General features: G+C 44.6%; 1 protein-coding gene across 1 annotated transcript; it reads left to right on the top strand.

Annotated features, from left to right (window-relative positions):
* The first annotated feature begins 494 nt into the window (after positions 1-494).
* LOC134295916 (uncharacterized) lies at positions 495-10,575 on the top strand. The gene is made up of 3 exons (XM_062969416.1): positions 495-1,173; positions 2,266-3,605; positions 10,570-10,575. Exons 1-3 carry the CDS (start codon positions 495-497, stop codon positions 10,573-10,575), a joined length of 2,025 nt encoding a protein of 674 aa, XP_062825486.1.
* The last annotated feature ends 7,662 nt before the right edge of the window (positions 10,576-18,237 follow it).

Raw genomic sequence — 18,237 nt, 5'->3', positions numbered from 1 at the left:
CGACTCCACATACCACAATGGGTGGGAAAGAATCAAAGAGATCCAAAGGAGCAGAAGGGTCGATGACCCCTCTCCAATGCATGTTAGATAATTTTGATAAGTTTTCTAAATACACATGTGAGAAAGGAATGAAGCCAAATAAATTGCGTTCGCTATGTGAGTTGGAATGGCCCTCATTCCCCCTCACTCCCCAGTGGCCTCCTGAAGGGTCACTCGATCTTGCTTTGACTGCGAATGTCTATAGATTTGTTGGTGAGGTACACCCTGATCAGGCCAAATACATCTCAGCTTGGTATGATATTGTACGGAAGCCACCAGACTGGTTGACAGAGTGCAAATGCATGGTGGTTGGAGAGGTGATGCCTGGGGGAAATAGAGGAATGGTCTTAGGGGATACACAGAAGGGAATTGGCACCCTGATGGGAAAGAAAGGAGGGAGGCAAATTGCCAAACCTCCCCCCTATCAGGATTCAGGGAATCCGGCTGACGAACCCATGCCGGCTCCCCCGTATATACCTACCCTCTACACCCCACTGGCATCACATGGAGGGGCGGGCGCAATGGGGGGGCTTGACCTCATTGACCTCACGACAGTGGCAACCGCTCCCAAGCAGGAGCAGCCTGCGGTGAGTTCTGACCCCCGATTGCTCTACCCCTCTGAAGAGATGAAACGGACAGAGAGGAAGGCGAAAATAGATGCCCGACAGAAGCTAACAGAATTCAAACAGGCACATGGGTATAGTGAGTCAAGTGAGGATGAGACAACACTGTGCCCCATAAGAGAGGTGCCGCAGTTGGTACCACGGTCCTTTGATGACCAAGGGCGCCCCACATTTGAGACTAGGACCTTGTTTCAACACGTTCCTTTTACTTCGTCGGATATTTTGAACTGGCGGGCGAACCGTCCAGCCTGGTCAGAAGATCCGAGAGGTATGGCGAACTTGGTCGAAGGCATCATTCGGACACACAATCCTAGCTGGGTGGATTTGAAACAGTTGTTAGAAGCTTTGTTGACGGCAGAAGAACGAGTGTTGTTGACGCAAGTGGGTAGACAGGAAGCGGCGAAGGAGCATGCAAACTCTCGTAGTATAGATGCTGTGGATGTGTACCAGGAAAGGGTATTCCCAGTGAGGGAAGACCCGCATTGGGAACTGAATGAACCAAATGGCCCTGGTAGGGATGCACTGAGGTTGTATCAGGATTTGGTTGTGCGTGCTTTGAGAAGAGGAGTTCCAAGGGTCCCAAATTTGAAAAAGATTTACCAGATGGAGCAGGAGAAGAATGAAAGTCCAGTGGCATTTTTGGAAAGGCTTAGGGAAGCGTTTGAGAAGTTTTCTCCATATGACATGGATGATCAGAGGGATCAAGCTGCAGGAAAGATAGTGTTGAAGAGTGTTTTCTCTAGCCAGTGTAGTCCAGACATACGGAGAAAGTTACAGAAGGATGCTGGTTTGGCTCATTTGACTTTGGAAAGGATTTTGGAGATTGCAAATCAGGTTTACTTGTCTCGTGAGGTTGTGCAGGCAAAGAAAGATGAAACAGCGGTGGCCCGCAGGGCCAAGGTCATAGCTGCGGTATTCCAAGGGGAACAGCCGCCAAGACCCAGAGGAGCAGGCTGGAAAGGGAAAGATCAAGGAAAGAAAGGACCAGGGGGCAAGCCACTGGGAAAGAATGAATGTGCAAGGTGTCACAAGCATGGGCATTGGGCAGCCGATTGCAAAGTGGATCTTGGGAAAGGACAGAATAGAAAAGTGCAGAATGGAAATTGGAAAGGGAAGAGGCAGAACCGTGGAGCTGCTGGCCAGCCCAGATGGGCTCCGGTTGCAGCTGGATTGGTAGACCCCGCGTTAGATGTGCATGGATTGGCCTCCGTGAGGGAGGAAGATGAGTATGAGCAATAGGACAGACCGGCTCCCGGATCCCCGGGTAGCCATGGAGTGGTTAGGATTGAACCAGGGGAGCCAATGGTCGATATGAAAGTTGGAAATCAATCCGTTGAGTTTATGCTTGATTCCGGGGCTTCTAAGTCTGTGGTGAACACGGCTGTGTCTCACCCAACTGGAGAAGATGTAAATATTGTAGCAGCTACAGGAAGACGAAAAGCTTGTCCTTTGTTGGCAGAGAGAGAATGTTTGCTAGGAAGGCACCTGGTCAGGCATAGATTCATTTATATGCCTGAATGTCCTGTGCCTCTGATGGGAAGAGATCTTTTGTGCAAAACGAGAGCTGCTTTGCTTTTTGAGGAAGATGGTTCAATGTTGGCAGGATTCAGGACAGGTCCGGATAGACAGTTGGTAGAACAGCAGTTAAAAATGGCCTTGGAATTACCTATGGAGGAAGAGTGGAGATTATATTCTGTATTGGAAGAAAGAACTGACTGGGAAGCATTCAATGTCCCAGAGGTATGGGCGGAAGATAACCCTCCGGGGTTGGCAAAGGATGTTCCACCAGTCATAATTGAATTAAAGCCCTTCGCAAATCCGGTGGCAATCCGACAGTATCGGCTCCCTCGGGAGGCGATCGTTGGAATTGCGGCCTATTTGGAGAGGTTGGAAAGATATGGGATACTGGTTCCTTGCCAGTCTCCATGGAACACACCCTTGTTGCCAATCAGAAAACCGGATGGGTCCTACCGCCCTGTGCAGGATTTGAGAGCTGTAAATAAATTAGTAGTCCCTCTCCACCCGGTAGTTCCAAACCCATACACACTGCTTAGCCTTATTCCACCCCATCACCAATGGTTTACTGTCCTGGACCTCAAAGATGCTTTCTTTTGCATCAGACTGGCCGAAGAGAGCCAGAAGATTTTTGCCTTTCAAAAGGAGGATCCTGGGACAGGGGCCAAAGGTCAACTCGTTTGGTCAAGATTGCCACAGGGGTTCTGTAATTCCCCGACCATTTTTGGACAAGCCCTGGCGCAGGACTTGCTGCCAATGGTCAAAAATGACAAAGGATGGACCATTCTCCAATATGTAGACGACATTCTCCTCTGTGCAGATAGTCGAGAAGAATGTTTGGAAGGAACTCAGACCTTGTTGCAGTTCTTGGCAGAAAAAGGTTACAAGGTTTCGAAAAAGAAGGCTCAGTTAGTCCAGCAAGAGGTGAAGTATTTGGGTTTTCGTTTGGCCAAAGGTGTTCGGAGGCTAGAGGTGGAGCGAAAGGAAGCCATTTGCTCCATCCCTACCCCCCGAACTCGCAAGCAGGTCAGAGAATTCCTGGGAGCAGCAGGGTTTTGTCGTATATGGATTCCGAATTTCGGACTATATGCCAAACCCCTCCATGAGGCCACGAAAGGGAAGTCAGGAGACCCCTTGGTGTGGGGAACAGAACAGCAGGATGCATTTGAGCAATTGAAGAAAGCCTTGATGTCTGCCCCAGCTTTGGGGTTGCCTGATTTGGACAAAACTTTCTACTTGTATGTAGGAGAACGGAAAGGAGTGGCTGTAGGAGTATTGACTCAGTTGGTAGGCGATTGGCCCCGGCCAGTGGCTTATCTGTCTAAACAACTGGACAATGTGGCCTGTGGATGGCCCCCGTGCTTGAGAGCTGTGGCGGCTGCTGCAGTTCTTGTAGAAGAAGCAAACAAGCTGACCTTAGGGCAGCCTGTGATTTTAAAGTGTCCCCATGCTGTAGTAACTCTAATGGAACATAGGGGGCACCATTGGCTTACCAATAGCCGGATGCTTAAGTATGAGAGCATGTTGGTGGATAATCCACAGGTTAAATTGTCAGTGTGTGCCACTTTAAACCCAGCTACCTTGTTGCCAGTGGAAGAAGGAGAATTGATGCAGCATGATTGTTTAGAAGTGATGGATGAAGTGTATTCAAGTAGGCCAGATCTCAAAGACCTGCCACTTCAGGTTCCAGAATGGGTGCTTTTCACAGATGGGTCGAGTCGTGTGGTTGGTTCTGAAAGGAGAGCGGGGTATGCAGTGGTGAATAGCAACGGGGAGACCCTAGAGGCAAAGGGGTTGCCTCCGGGGACTTCCGCACAGCGGGCCGAGTTGATTGCTCTAATAAGGGCCCTCCAATTGGCTAAAGGGAAAAGAGTCAATATTTATACTGACTCAAAATATGCTTTCACCACTCTGCATGCCCACGGTGCCATTTACAAGGAAAGAGGATTGCTGACATCTGCTGGACAGCAGATCAAGAATGCAACAGAAATTTTGCAACTCTTAGAGGCAGTTTGGGAACCAAAGGAGGTAGCAGTCATGCATTGTAAGGGACATCAGTATGGTGAGGATCAGGTAACACAGGGAAATCGCCTGGCAGATCAACAGGCTAGGAAAGCAGCAGATGAGAGCACATCAGAGGAATCAGTTTTGCAATTGGATGTTACACCCACAGTAGAGTCCATGACTTACTCTGCACAAGAGAAGGAGTGGGCCCTAGCAGAAGGGGCAAAGTGGAAGGGTAATATTCTCATATTACCCAATGGGAAAATCTTCGTCCCAAAAGCTTTGGGATGGGGATTGGTGAAGGAGGTTCATAGACAAACCCATTTAGGTGCAACAGGAATGGCTTCACTCTTGGAACGGCAAATCTGGATGGACGGCTTGCATGCCTTGGCCAGAACTGCTGCTCTAAGATGTGAAATTTGTGCAAAGAACAATCCCAGGATGGGGCCATTGCTCCCACCTGGAGTTCAGTATTTGGGAACAACACCCTTTGAGTCTCTAGTGGTTGATTTCACTGAAATGCCAAAAGTCCAAAGATTTCATTACATGTTGGTAATGGTATGCACATTCTCAGGGTGGGTGGAAGCATATCCTACCACCTCTGAGAAGGCTGTAGAGGTCAGCCGTGCCATGATGAGGGACATAATCCCTAGGTACGGAATACCTTTACACATTGGGAGTGACAATGGCCCGGCCTTTGTTCACCAGGTCCTGGGGTGCCTAGCCCAGTTGTTAGGAACCGCTTGGAAATTGCATTGTGCTTACCGGCCCCAATCTTCGGGGAAAGTGGAAAGGATGAACAGGACTTTGAAAGGGACCATCTCAAAGATGTGTCAAGAGACTGGAATGACATGGGTTCAAATATTGCCAATGGCATTACTGAAGGTCAGATGCACCCCCACCAGGGTTTTGGGTTTGTCACCTTATGAATTGTTGTATGGAAGACCCCCTCTGAAAATTAGACCTCTGCAAGGAGACATACATGAATTAGGCAAACAAGAATTGATAAAAGAGGTCCAAGCTTTGGGTACAGTGTTAAACAAACTGTATAAATATACTGGCATGCTGCGTTACCCTTTTCCCGTTACTGCGTTACATTCTTTCTCACCAGGAGATTTTGTTTGGCTGAAAGATTGGAAGTGCGATCCCCTCGGCCCAAGGTGGAAGGGACCACTGGAGGTGTTACTTACAACCCCTACTGCTGTGAAGTTAAAGGGTATAAAGCCGTGGGTACATTACACTCGTATCAAGAAGGACTACACCACCAAAGATCCTGATTACTGGAAGGTAAACCTACACAAGGACAATCCACTAAAATTCACACTCACCCGCCCTAAGGGTCAAGCTACCAAGAGCTGCCCTGAAGAGGAGGGGCCCGAAGCTACCTAGAGCTAGCCCCAGAGGTCAGGTTACCAAGAACCGCCTTGAAGAAGGAAGGAGGGTACACTTCCGAGAGTGTCCCAAAAGACCGAATGGACACTTGGTTTTGGGTGTGGGGAATTGGGGGTTCCTGTGTGGGTTGTATTCTGTTTCTGTGTTGGCTGAAATTCTGTGATATTGAGGACAAACACCACTGTAAAAATGAGGACACACTTATACTTATTGATATTGATAATGATGCCATTGGTGCAGACTCAGATGGGTTGGGACAAGAACATGTTCCACCAATTAATTAAAGAGATAGCCAAAGAAGCAGAGGTTGCAGACTGCTGGATTTGTGCCCATAGCCCTCACTCCCAATATGAGGGTTGGGTCATGAAAGCAGGGCCACTGCTGGATATATCTGGATGGAAATTGTTCACCCCTTGGACATATGAACGTGAGGAGGGGTTGACAGATTCGGCCCAATTTTTATTGGCCCTTGATGATTCTGCACCAGCCGCATCAGCCTGTTTGACACGATCAAAAGAAGGGATCTCAGAAATTGATCATAAGAACTTCCCCCAAGCCAATCTCATAGAAGTAGGGGATTACCCCCGTTGTAATCTCACTCTCCCTGTATATTATGACAACATACACTTTGGAGTTGAACAGCTACAGCCACAACAGGATGGTCACACGCAGAGATTGAGGAGGCAGGCGGCCTCACCAGAGGGGGGTGATAAGAAACCACCCTCTCGTCCGGCCCGTAATGGGAAAGCTAACACGCCCCCCAAAATATATGTGGTTAAGCCCGGGTCGGAGCTGCCTCGGGCAGCAACTCAGCCACCTGAGGCGGGAGCGGCGGCTCCACCACAACCGCCTGTGGGTGGTGCTGCATCTTCACCCCGATCACCAGTGGTGAAGGCTGCACCCCCACCGCGGCAAGATCTGGTCCGGACGCGAGGAAATTTCCCAATGGAATACCAAATTCCTGGAAGGCCAAGGCCCGGTATACTGCTTGATAACCATGCAATGGGAGGATTGCCTCCGGGGTATTTCTGGATATGTGGGAAGTGGGGAGGTAAAGTCTTACCCCCACTATGGGTTGGAACCTGCACCATTGGTACCCTAGTCCCCACTAATATTGGGATACACCCGCGAGAGCAGCCCCTGCATGCGTTGGAAGCAGCTGACCGGTGGAACAGGCCTAAAAGATCATATGATGAAAAACGTGGCTATGATCCTGATAATACGTATCTTTCAGAGGGAGAAAGATTTGCAACAATCTTGTTCCCTAGTCTGGGAGTTGCCCTAAATGTCAAACAACTAAGGAGGCTCTCTGCCCAACTGGAAATTTTGGCTAATCAGACTGTTATAGGCATGAAAGCACTCCAGACTGAAATTGACTCACTGGCAGGAGTCCTTATGCAACACAAGATGGCATTAGATTACCTTCTGGCAGCAGAAGGTGGCTTATGCATATGGTTGAACACAACTTGCTGCCATTATGTCAATGAGTCTGGACTTATTGAATCTGATGTGGCCAAAATCAACACTGTTGTCTCCACAATAAGGGCTACTTACACCCCCAAGGGAACTGGTTGGTTTGATTGGCTTTTTAGCTGGCTCCCGAATCTTAATTGGTTACGAGACCTCGTTAAAGTATTGTTTATAATTTTGCTAATTATACTTCTGGCTTTGCTCTTTTTGCCTTGTATTATGTCTTGCTTAAGAAACATGATGGCGAGACTGATCACTGCTACTTTCAGTCAGCACAGGGAAGTTCAGCGTGTCATGTACATGCAGTTAAACACCATGGAGCAAGAAACCACCCCACTGTAATTGGTTGGTCTGTGTAACCAAGAAAATGTCTTCCTTGGTTACAAGAAAAAAACGGGGGAATGAAGGGGTCAGTTAGCCAACGTGACTCCATTTTAGAAATGCCTGTCTGCTTTGAAATTAAAAAGGATCAGTCTCCCCTCTGAATTATGAAGATTAGCAACTTGCTGTTTTTTTCAGCATGTGTTCTATGTTTAAGCAAGAATTCAGTTGTGGTCAAGCTTGTGGTGGGCCGATTCCAAGAAATGTATGCAAAATATATATGTTACATATTTTCTGCTTGCACCTGTTGAAATGGTGGTTAGAACATCCTGGACTTGTTGACAACGCAGGAAACTCTAGCTCACCACAAACTGAACTGGGGGGTTTCCAGTAAATTCCAGTTCAGAAAGAGGAACTAAAATGTGATAAACAACTGCCCTATAAATTGGCCGAGATGAAAACATTCTTGGCCGACAGCTTTTGCAGCCTCACACTGCTGTGTGGCTCTGTCAGCCGGTAGCTACCTAATAAAAGGTGTTTTGTCCTCAACTAATTTTGGGCTCTTTATTGGTCTCATAGCGGCTTGGCGAACTCGGGTAATTTCAGTGATTGGGGTAGTTCCCAAATCACCCCTTTCAGAAGTAGCTCCAATGGATAACTGACCGTGCAAATGGAAGCTGTTCATTTCTTTATAAAAAGTAGATGTGAATGACTTTTCGATACATTTTTGTCAAACTAGATCGTTTAGCATGCCATTTTGTTCTTTGTCAGTTTTTTTTTTACATGAGTGATTAACTTTGAGGTATCAGAAATCTGGAACATCTATCTATCTATATATATCCAGGGGCAGGATTTGCATTGCAACTTCAGGCATGAGTTGTAATCTGTGAGTGTAAAATCCCTGACCAATATAGCTTTTGGTTTTTTTCCCTTCTGTGGGAGAAAACAGGTATTTCTTCACAGTCCATTCCCCCTTTTTAAAACATCTGAAAGGGATTAATCCTAGAGGGTTGCATCTGCAGAGGAAAATGCTCTACACATTTGCAGATGTGGGAAAACTATGCATTTCATTGTTCAGATTTTTTAACCTTTTCAAAGAACTGCTCTATATATTGAATCAGAAACTTACAGAATAAACTAATTACAAGATACATTAAGATTTGGAAGAAGTGATGTTTTAAGGAGAGCGAGAGATAAATGAATTGTGTTGTGAATAGAGGAAAATGTATTAAAAACAGATTTGTGTCTGGACAACCTGAGACCAATACTATAGAGCTTTAAATCTATGTTTCCAGGATGTGCAATTAACTCTAATACTGTGCTGGATTCAGGGCCCAATCCATGTAAGACAGAATTTATCAATGGGTGTTTCAAAGAGTCAATGGAATGGCTGGTTGGTCAGATAGATTCCTGTAGTGAATGGGACTGCAGTCTCCTAATCCATTGCTTTTATGATAAACCAGGAATGTATATATTGCCATGGATAGGTTTACAAAACATACAGATTTAAGTTGTTGGTTTGTGGTCATTATCATTGTTATTTATTATGATTATTTATACCCCGCTTTTCTCTCCACAAGGAGACTCAAAACAGCTTACATTAAAAGCATTTCAATACAACAGATTGTCGAAGGCTTTCATGGCCAGAATCACTGGGTTGCTCTGACCTCACAACCTCTGAGGATGCCTGCCATAGATGCAGGTGAAACATCAAGAGAGAATGCTTTTGGAACATAGCCATACAGCCCAGAAAACTCACAGCAATTCAATACACTATATGTTGGTATATGGTCAGCATGCACTCATATAATGCATTTTAACTGCATTGAGTGGCTTAATGTGAGTATACACTGGCCATGTAATGCATTTTTGAACTGCATTATATGGCAGTGTAGATGGGGTCTTGGAGAACTTATTTAAAATCTAGACTAAAACCTGGACTGGTTTAACTGTTGGTGTATTTTGGTGTAAGGGTGAAATGATGAATCAAGTGTTTTACTGTTGGAGGTTTGCAACTGTGTATTCTGGACATGTTTTCCAGCAGCACAAGTGTTAACAGCAGGCTAATTTGAGTGATAGTCTGCCGAGCCAATAGGTCATGACTTCCGGTCCCAGAGGAGGTTCGTTTGTCATTCTGCTGTGTAATGTGCAGTCACTGGCAGGAGAGCTTCGCTGATTGGCAAAGAAAGAGGACATGCTTTGCTTTGTTTAGGAAAGCATGTGTCCTATGAGCGATGGGCTTTGTAGTTGTACACATTTGTAAATAATAAAGTCTTAGAACCGCTGCGTACAGCTGATTAACTGTGGTGTCGTTTGTCAGTGCTGCTTATCCTAAAGGTCAAGCAGTCTGACTGAGCATGGATTGGTGAGAGGCCTGGCTCACCAATAAATCAGGGTGGTGCGGAGCTGGTTTAACACTCCTGTCATTAACTGTATCACTGAAGAAACCAGCTGGTACTATTCTCAAGTACCATTGCAGATTCTCAATTCTGACTGCACCCTCCCAAAAACTGTGTGTGGATGCTTAAATAAATGCCCCATTGGTGGTTTTGAATAAAATATTAAAAGATGGAACGTATGTTTCCCTGTATTCCGTTATCACAGGCAGTTTTGGCCATGATCACTTTATCCTGCCGTTTTTTAAACCTCTCGTATTTTCAACAAACTTGACTTTGCTGGGCAATCAAAAGTCAAGCCAAGGCAGAAATGTATGAAAGCAAACAGTTTGCAATTTTCCCAGCTTGCCATCAATGAACACCTGCTTTGTAGACCAAATGAACAATATAAAAATAAAAGAAACAATTTTTTTTACAAAATATGTAGTCCTTGAGCAGAAGGCAGGTGTGGATAAAAAGAGGTGGTAAATTTCAGAGGCAACATGGAAGCACCGCTAGACTGTAAATTGTTTGCTCTTTCCAAACAATTTACAGTGTCTGGCATAACTCCACAAGCTCATTGAAAAAGTGTGAGTAATCGAGAAAATCCCAGCAGACCTCAAGGATGCCATTAACAATGCTCCTTTCATGATTGGTTATGCTTGATTTATGCCATCAAGAGACCTGGCAACAAATTCTATATGGCACAACATTTAGAGCCTTAAAATCCAGATAGGGGAACACCTTGACAATATCAAGAATAGAAGATCAGGTGTCCCTTCAGTTGATCATTTGCTGCCTTTTTGTATGCTTGATAAACCTTTTTTCAGGAATGAAAGGATCCTGCTTTTAAAATAAAAATTTATGGCATATCAATACCTGGCATGTTGATCTCCCATGGTATAAATTTGGACATAGAGTACATCCACCTACTTTAAAATTCAAGTTTTCATATATCCCCTAACTTTGAGTGTAGAATTACGAGGGTTGAATGAAAAGTAATGCCTCCACCTTTGTAACTCCTCAACAGATGGCACTACTGGTATGCGGCAGGTACTAGCTTGTTCAGTAGACTCTCCTCTACAGTTCCATTTGGCAGGAAGTCTTAGCATTGAACGGTTGTGTTGTTAAAGTGCAAAGTATGGAACCCTGCACAGACTTAAGCAACATGCAGTCATTGAATTCTTGACAGCAGCAGGTGTCACCCCAAAGGAGATTCATCAGAGAATGTAAGCTGTTTATGGTGATTGTGTTGATGTGAGTACTGTGCATCGTTGGGCAAGTAAGTTTAAAGATGTTGAGGTGGAAACATCTGACTTGCATGACAAACAAAGAGTTGGATATCCTGTGACAACAACCACCGGGTTTCACAAGCAAAAGGTTGACAGATAAATTCAGAACGATCGTCGTATCACTCAGAGAGAAATGTCAAGAATAATCGGCATTTCACAAGAACATGTGGGTCACATTATTGCTTTGCTTGGCTATCGGAAGATCTGTGCACGATGGGTATTGTGAGACGCCGGTTGTGGAAAGAAACAGAGTGTCAACTTCTTCCATGACAGTTTCAGAAAACTTGTTCATCGTTGACAGAAATGTATCCAATTCTCTGGTGATTCTGTGGAAAAATGAATAGAGGTAGTTAAAGAGCACGTTCTAAGAGTTATTTCTGTGTTTGATTTATTAAAATATTTCCATCCAAACCCAAGTAACGAAGGTGGAGGCATTATTTTTCATTCAACCCTCATATTCTAAGGATATCCTTAACAGACTTTGAGTATCTCTAATAGACTTTTCCAAGCTCCGATATTCAATGGCAGGGCTTAGAAAAGTACTGTTTTTAACTAGCCACTGGCTATGATCGCTGGTGGATTCTTGGAGTTGTATCTCAACATTTTATTTATTTATTTATTTATTTATTTACAGTATTTATATTTTGCCCTTCTCACCCTGAAGGGGACTCAGGGCGGATCACATTGTATACATATAAGGCAAACATTCAGTGCCATAAACATAGAACAAGACAGAGACAGAGACAGACACAGAGGCAATTTAACCTTCTCCTGAGGGGATGTTTGATTCCAGCCACAGGGGGAGCAACTGCTTCATCATCCACTGCGACGGCACTTCCTCATTCCAACTTCCAATGGATGATTTTTATGGAGTCGTAAATTAGTTAAATTAGCCTCCCCACTTTATAGTGGTACCTTAATTTCCTACTTGATAGATGCAACTATCTTTCGGGTTGCTAGGTCAGCAACGAGCAGGGGCTATTTTTTATTTTTAATTGTTGGGTGCTCACCCCACCACGGGCTGGCCTCGAACTCATGACTTCTTGGTCAGAGTGATTTATTGCAGCTGGCCGCTTACCAGCCTATGCCACAGCCCGGCCCCCAGAGTCTGATCACGGGCTATTTTAGTACTATTCCAACTTTCCAACACCTCATCACACACCCAGACAAAGAGACATGACCCAAATGAAAATTAGCAAAGAAACAAAAGAAAAACAGATTAAATAACTATGAGGCTCTACATTATTTCTTAAAATGACTGCCTTCCATCAGCCTGATTATTATAATATCCCTTATCAAAAGCAGGAAGCATGAATCAATGACCCTGTACACTTAAACACATTATTCTGACAGAAATGAATTGCCTGGAACAGTACTAGCACTCTCCCTTTTAAAAAATGATTTAGAAAGCATCGCAACTCCAGTAAAGATGTGTGTAAAATTAACCCAATTTTACACATCTCTTCAGTTGTGTGTTTTTTTTATAAAATGGAATAAATCTTCTTAATTTTACTCTACTTCAAAGGTGATAAATGCAAACATTAAAGTGCTGATTTCAGAAGCATTGGCCTTCCTCTTCTGCAGTTGCCGCTTTGGGGCAAGGATGATTTTCAAATGTGGGGAAAGTCTCAGAATGCCATTGCCCTTGAAGGGACCACATTACGAATCCCATTAAAAAAGAACCATCAATCGATGTTTTGAAGAAGAAAGAGAATTCTATAAATTATAAGAAAAAAGTCCAAAATCCAAAACTCATTTACATTAGGTAGATGAGAAGTCTTTAAAACGGGATGGCCTTCAAGCCTTTCCTGCAACCATTTTGCATTTCCAAATGAAAGGGTGGAGAAGCTCATTCAGACTGAGTTGAATCCAATTTCAGAGAAATTCCCAGGAAGCATATTTCAGAGAGTTAGAGCAAAGGCAAAAGGGTGGGACTCAAAGGAGTTGCTAATGAGGGAGCAAAAGGAGAACATTATTTGCCCATTAGATTCCCCTTCAGTCCCCCAATTTCTAACATTGCAATGATGGCAAACTTCACTTGAGCATTTAGAAATAGAATTTTGCCATCCAAGGAAGGTAAATATATCAAGGGAATGCAAACACAGACAATAAAAGAGTTATAGACATTAATTATTTTAATGTCTGGTTCTCTGTGAAGCTAAAATTAGGAATCTTTTTATTTGCCATCACATCAACTTATGGAGACCCTATGAATGAGACGCCTTTATGGCCATCATCAGGTCATCAACAGGTCTGCTCTGAAATGTTGCAGACTTAAGACAATGACTTAAATGTTGCAGACTTAAGACAATTATCCAGTCTACCCACCCAAAATGTGGTCTTTCTCTTTTTCCTGTTTTTCTGTTCAACTAAGCATCACAATCAGCCCTACACATTTGGGGGTTTATCTTTGGTGAAGTTAATTCTTTACATATTTGAGTACTGTGGTATCTCGAGGAATCTCTAGGTCCTTCTGTGCAACTATTTGGACATCTTCTATTTAAGTTAACCATAGAGTTATGTTGGAGAATCTAGAAATTCCTAGAAATATCTTCCCTCAATTTTTAAAAAAGTATTTTTAATTTGTAGTTTTTCCATTTTTATGTGAGTTCTGAGCCCCAAACCTCCACAAATGCTGAGGGTTTGACTGTCCAAAGTATAACAGTCTTAATTTAGTCATTTTGGTGAGAGCACAGACCTGATTTGCTCCAATGAATATCCAGCCTGCCTCTCTCAGCATTAAACCCAAAAATTCCTAATGGTAATGACTACTTATTAAAAGAAGAAAATCAACTCCATTATAATGGGGAAAGACTTATATAAGGTTGGAGAACCACAAAACAGAGGTGTCATGAAGGAAGGTGTTGTGGTCCTCTTGGAAAACTGCATTTGGTCCCAGGACTGAGTTCCCTTCTCCAGGACTTTGTGAGGGTGTTTCACATCTGAACCTCTGAACATACTTACACATATTGAATGCTCCTTCTTTTAAATGCTCCTTCTTTTAAACTTTTAAAATTCCAGTAGCAACAAGGAGAGCCTGCAAATATGGGAGTAATGGAAACATACGAACACCACTAGACAACACCCTTGATTTCTAAGCCATGAGTGAACAGTTCCCACCTATTTATTTTCACTTAGCTCTAGCTCTTATTGTTTATGAAAGGAGACTTCCTAAAACAGCATTTTTCCCCAGCAAAATGTTAGAGAAATTAGAGTTATAATTTTCCTGGGCAGTGCTGCAAGTATTATTTATTAGGCTTGCTCAAATAATTCGTTTTCCCCGTTTACCGTTATTGATTCGTTATTTTCGGATTTTTTGAAGCAATATTGAATCTTGGCTGTCCACACGCCTGGATATCGCGGTTTCGAACCGCGATTGGCCGTTTTCCGTAATGGCGCCTTTTTTTTCGTTTTTAAAAAATGCTTTGTCAAATCATCCAAACTTTTTTAAGTCCACTGGGGCAATCTAGTGTGTTGTTTGCACCTTGTAGCCAATCAGAGAGCACGTTTAACCAGGGGGAGGGGCTGGTAGGACGTGCTTAATGAAAACAGCGTGCACACGCCTCGTGGCTCAGTCGCACTGGGACTTTTGGAGAGGGTGGAAGGGTAGATTGGTGTAGGCAGGCAGGAAACATTGCTGCGTCACAGCATGGCTGTGTGAAGACCAGGACAGGAGAAAAGGTGGGGTGGTCTGTGGCTGAGTTTGGTGGTGTGGGTCTTAGGTCTTTCTATTTGTTTTGTTGTTGCAAACTTGCAAAGGGCTGTCCTGTGGGTGTTTTTCCTGTTCAAAATACAACTCCTTTTGGGGAAAGAAAAGGTTCCCTTTGTGCCTTGCCTTGTGTGTGTGTCTGCCAGGGACGCTTTGGGAAAGAGTTGCATATCCCATCCTGTTCAAAATACAACTCCTTTTGGGGAAAGAAAAGGTTCCCTTTGTGCCTTGCCTTGTGTGTGTGTCTGCCAGGGACGCTTTGGGAAAGAGTTGCATATCCCATCCTGTTCAAAATACAACTCCTTTTGGGGAAAGAAAAGGTTCCCTTTGTGCCTTGCCTTGTGTGTGTGTCTGCCAGGAACGCTTTGGGAAAGAGTTGCATATCCCATCCTGTTCAAAATACAACTCCTTTTGGGGAAAGAAAAGGTTCCCTTTGTGCCTTGCCTTGTGTGTGTGTCTGCCAGGGACGCTTTGGGAAAGAGTTGCATATCCCATCCTGTTCAAAATACAACTCCTTTCGGGAAAATAAAAGGTTCCCTTTGTGCCTTGCCTTGTGTGTGTGTCTGCCAGGGACGCTTTGGGAAAGAGTTGCATATCCCATCCTGTTCAAAATACAACTCCTTTCGGGGAAAGAAAAGGTTCCCTTTGTGCCTTGCCTTGTGTGTGTGTCTGCCAGGGACGCTTTGGGAAAGAGTTGCATATCCCATCCTGTTCAAAATACAACTCCTTTTGGGGAAAGAAAAGGTTCCCTTTGTGCCTTGCCTTGTGTGTGTGTCTGCCAGGAACGCTTTGGGAAAGAGTTGCATATCCCATCCTGTTCAAAATACAACTCCTTTCGGGAAAATAAAAGCTTCCCTTTGTGCCTTGCCTTGTGTGTGTGTCTGCCAGGGACGCTTTGGGAAAGAGTTGCATATCCCATCCTGTTCAAAATACAACTCCTTTTGGGGAAAGAAAAGGTTCCCTTTGTGCCTTGCCTTGTGTGTGTGTCTGCCAGGGACGCTTTGGGAAAGAGTTGCATATCCCATCCTGTTCAAAATACAACTCCTTTTGGGGAAAGAAAAGGTTCCCTTTGTGCCTTGCCTTGTGTGTGTGTCTGCCAGGGACGCTTTGGGAAAGAGTTGCATATCCCATCCTGTTCAAAATACAACTCCTTTCGGGAAAATAAAAGCTTGCCTTTGTGCCTTGCCTTCCCCTGGGCTACGGGTGTGTGTGTGTCTGCCAGGGACGCTTTGGGAAAGAGTTGCATATCCCATCCTGTTCTAAATACAACTCCTTTCGGGAAAATAAAAGGTTCCCTTTGTGCCTTGCCTTGTGTGTGTGTCTGCCAGGGACGCTTTGGGAAAGAGTTGCATATCCCATCCTGTTCAAAATACAACTCCTTTCGGGGAAAGAAAAGGTTCCCTTTGTGCCTTGCCTTGTGTGTGTGTCTGCCAGGGACGCTTTGGGAAAGAGTTGCATATCCCATCCTGTTCAAAATACAACTCCTTTTGGGGAAAGAAAAGGTTCCCTTTGTGCCTTGCCTTGTGTGTGTGTCTGCCAGGGACGCTTTGGGAAAGAGTTGCATATCCCATCCTGTTCAAAATACAACTCCTTTTGGGGAAAGAAAAGGTTCCCTTTGTGCCTTGCCTTGTGTGTGTGTCTGCCAGGAACGCTTTGGGAAAGAGTTGCATATCCCATCCTGTTCAAAATACAACTCCTTTCGGGAAAATAAAAGCTTGCCTTTGTGCCTTGCCTTCCCCTGGGCTACGGGTGTGTGTGTGTCTGCCAGGGACGCTTTGGGAAAGAGTTGCATATCCCATCCTGTTCAAAATACAACTCCTTTTGGGGAAAGAAAAGGTTCCCTTTGTGCCTTGCCTTGTGTGTGTGTCTGCCAGGAACGCTTTGGGAAAGAGTTGCATATCCCATCCTGTTCAAAATACAACTCCTTTTGGGGAAAGAAAAGGTTCCCTTTGTGCCTTGCCTTGTGTGTGTGTCTGCCAGGGACGCTTTGGGAAAGAGTTGCATATCCCATCCTGTTCAAAATACAACTCCTTTTGGGGAAAGAAAAGGTTCCCTTTGTGCCTTGCCTTGTGTGTGTGTCTGCCAGGAACGCTTTGGGAAAGAGTTGCATATCCCATCCTGTTCAAAATACAACTCCTTTCGGGAAAATAAAAGCTTGCCTTTCTGCCTTGCCTTCCCCTGGGCTACGGGTGTGTGTGTGTCTGCCAGGGACGCTTTGGGAAAGAGTTGCATATCCCATCCTGTTCAAAATACAACTCCTTTTGGGGAAAAGAAAAGGTTCCCTTTGTGCCTTGCCTTGTGTGTGTGTCTGCCAGGGACGCTTTGGGAAAGAGTTGCATATCCCATCCTGTTCAAAATACAACTCCTTTCGGGAAAATAAAAGGTTCCCTTTGTGCCTTGCCTTGTGTGTGTGTCTGCCAGGGACGCTTTGGGAAAGAGTTGCATATCCCATCCTGTTCAAAATACAACTCCTTTTGGGGAAAGAAAAGGTTCCCTTTGTGCCTTGCCTTGTGTGTGTGTCTGCCAGGGACGCTTTGGGAAAGAGTTGCATATCCCATCCTGTTCAAAATACAACTCCTTTCGGGAAAATAAAAGGTTCCCTTTGTGCCTTGCCTTGTGTGTGTGTCTGCCAGGGACGCTTTGGGAAAGAGTTGCATATCCCATCCTGTTCAAAATACAACTCCTTTTGGGGAAAGAAAAGGTTCCCTTTGTGCCTTGCCTTGTGTGTGTGTCTGCCAGGAACGCTTTGGGAAAGAGTTGCATATCCCATCCTGTTCAAAATACAACTCCTTTCAGGAAAATAAAAGCTTGCCTTTGTGCCTTGCCTTTCCCTGGGCTACGGGTGTGTGTGTGTCTGCCAGGGACGCTTAGGGAAAGAGTTGCATATCCCATCCTGTTCAAAATACAACTCCTTTTGGGGAAAGAAAAGGTTCCCTTTGTGCCTTGCCTTGTGTGTGTGTCTGCCAGGAACGCTTTGGGAAAGAGTTGCATATCCCATCCTGTTCAAAATACAACTCCTTTTGGGGAAAGAAAAGGTTCCCTTTGTGCCTTGCCTTGTGTGTGTGTCTGCCAGGGACGCTTTGGGAAAGAGTTGCATATCCCATCCTGTTCAAAATACAACTCCTTCGGGGAAAATAAAAGCTTGCCTTTGTGCCTTGCCTTTCCCAGTCTCAAACACCTCCAGGGCTGCGTGGGAGTGTGTCTGCCAGGGACGCTTCCTGATTTTCCCAAGCCAACTTTGGGAAAGAGTTGCATATCCCATACTTTCCTGTAGAACTGGAAAGTACAGGTATCCCCTTGTAAATAAATAAAACTAACTAAATGTTATAGACTACGCTTTTGCAACAGTAAATTGGCCAGAATATAACACGTTGCCAATCAAGATTCAACAAATATTTCCCACCAGTAACACAACACCTTACCATCATCCCTTCTGTTACCTGAAAACACTCCCCTTGACATGAAGCGCTCAGCTGTACGCGGGTCTGGGGGAGCAA

The sequence above is a fragment of the Anolis carolinensis genome, chromosome 2, assembly GCF_035594765.1.
Source record: "Anolis carolinensis isolate JA03-04 chromosome 2, rAnoCar3.1.pri, whole genome shotgun sequence".
NCBI lineage: Eukaryota > Metazoa > Chordata > Lepidosauria > Squamata > Dactyloidae > Anolis > Anolis carolinensis.
The sequence above is the reverse complement of the archived record's forward strand: the minus strand, read 5'-3'. Positions and strand labels throughout refer to the sequence as shown.

Bases quoted from the DNA above. Each gene is read 5' to 3' on its own strand.
- LOC134295916 (XM_062969416.1), top strand. From the start codon at position 495: ATGCCGGCTCCCCCGTATATACCTACCCTCTACACCCCACTGGCATCA. The intron at 1,174-2,265 runs GTAGGGATGCAC...CAATGTTGGCAG, and splicing joins GAATGAACCAAATGGCCCTG to GATTCAGGACAGGTCCGGAT.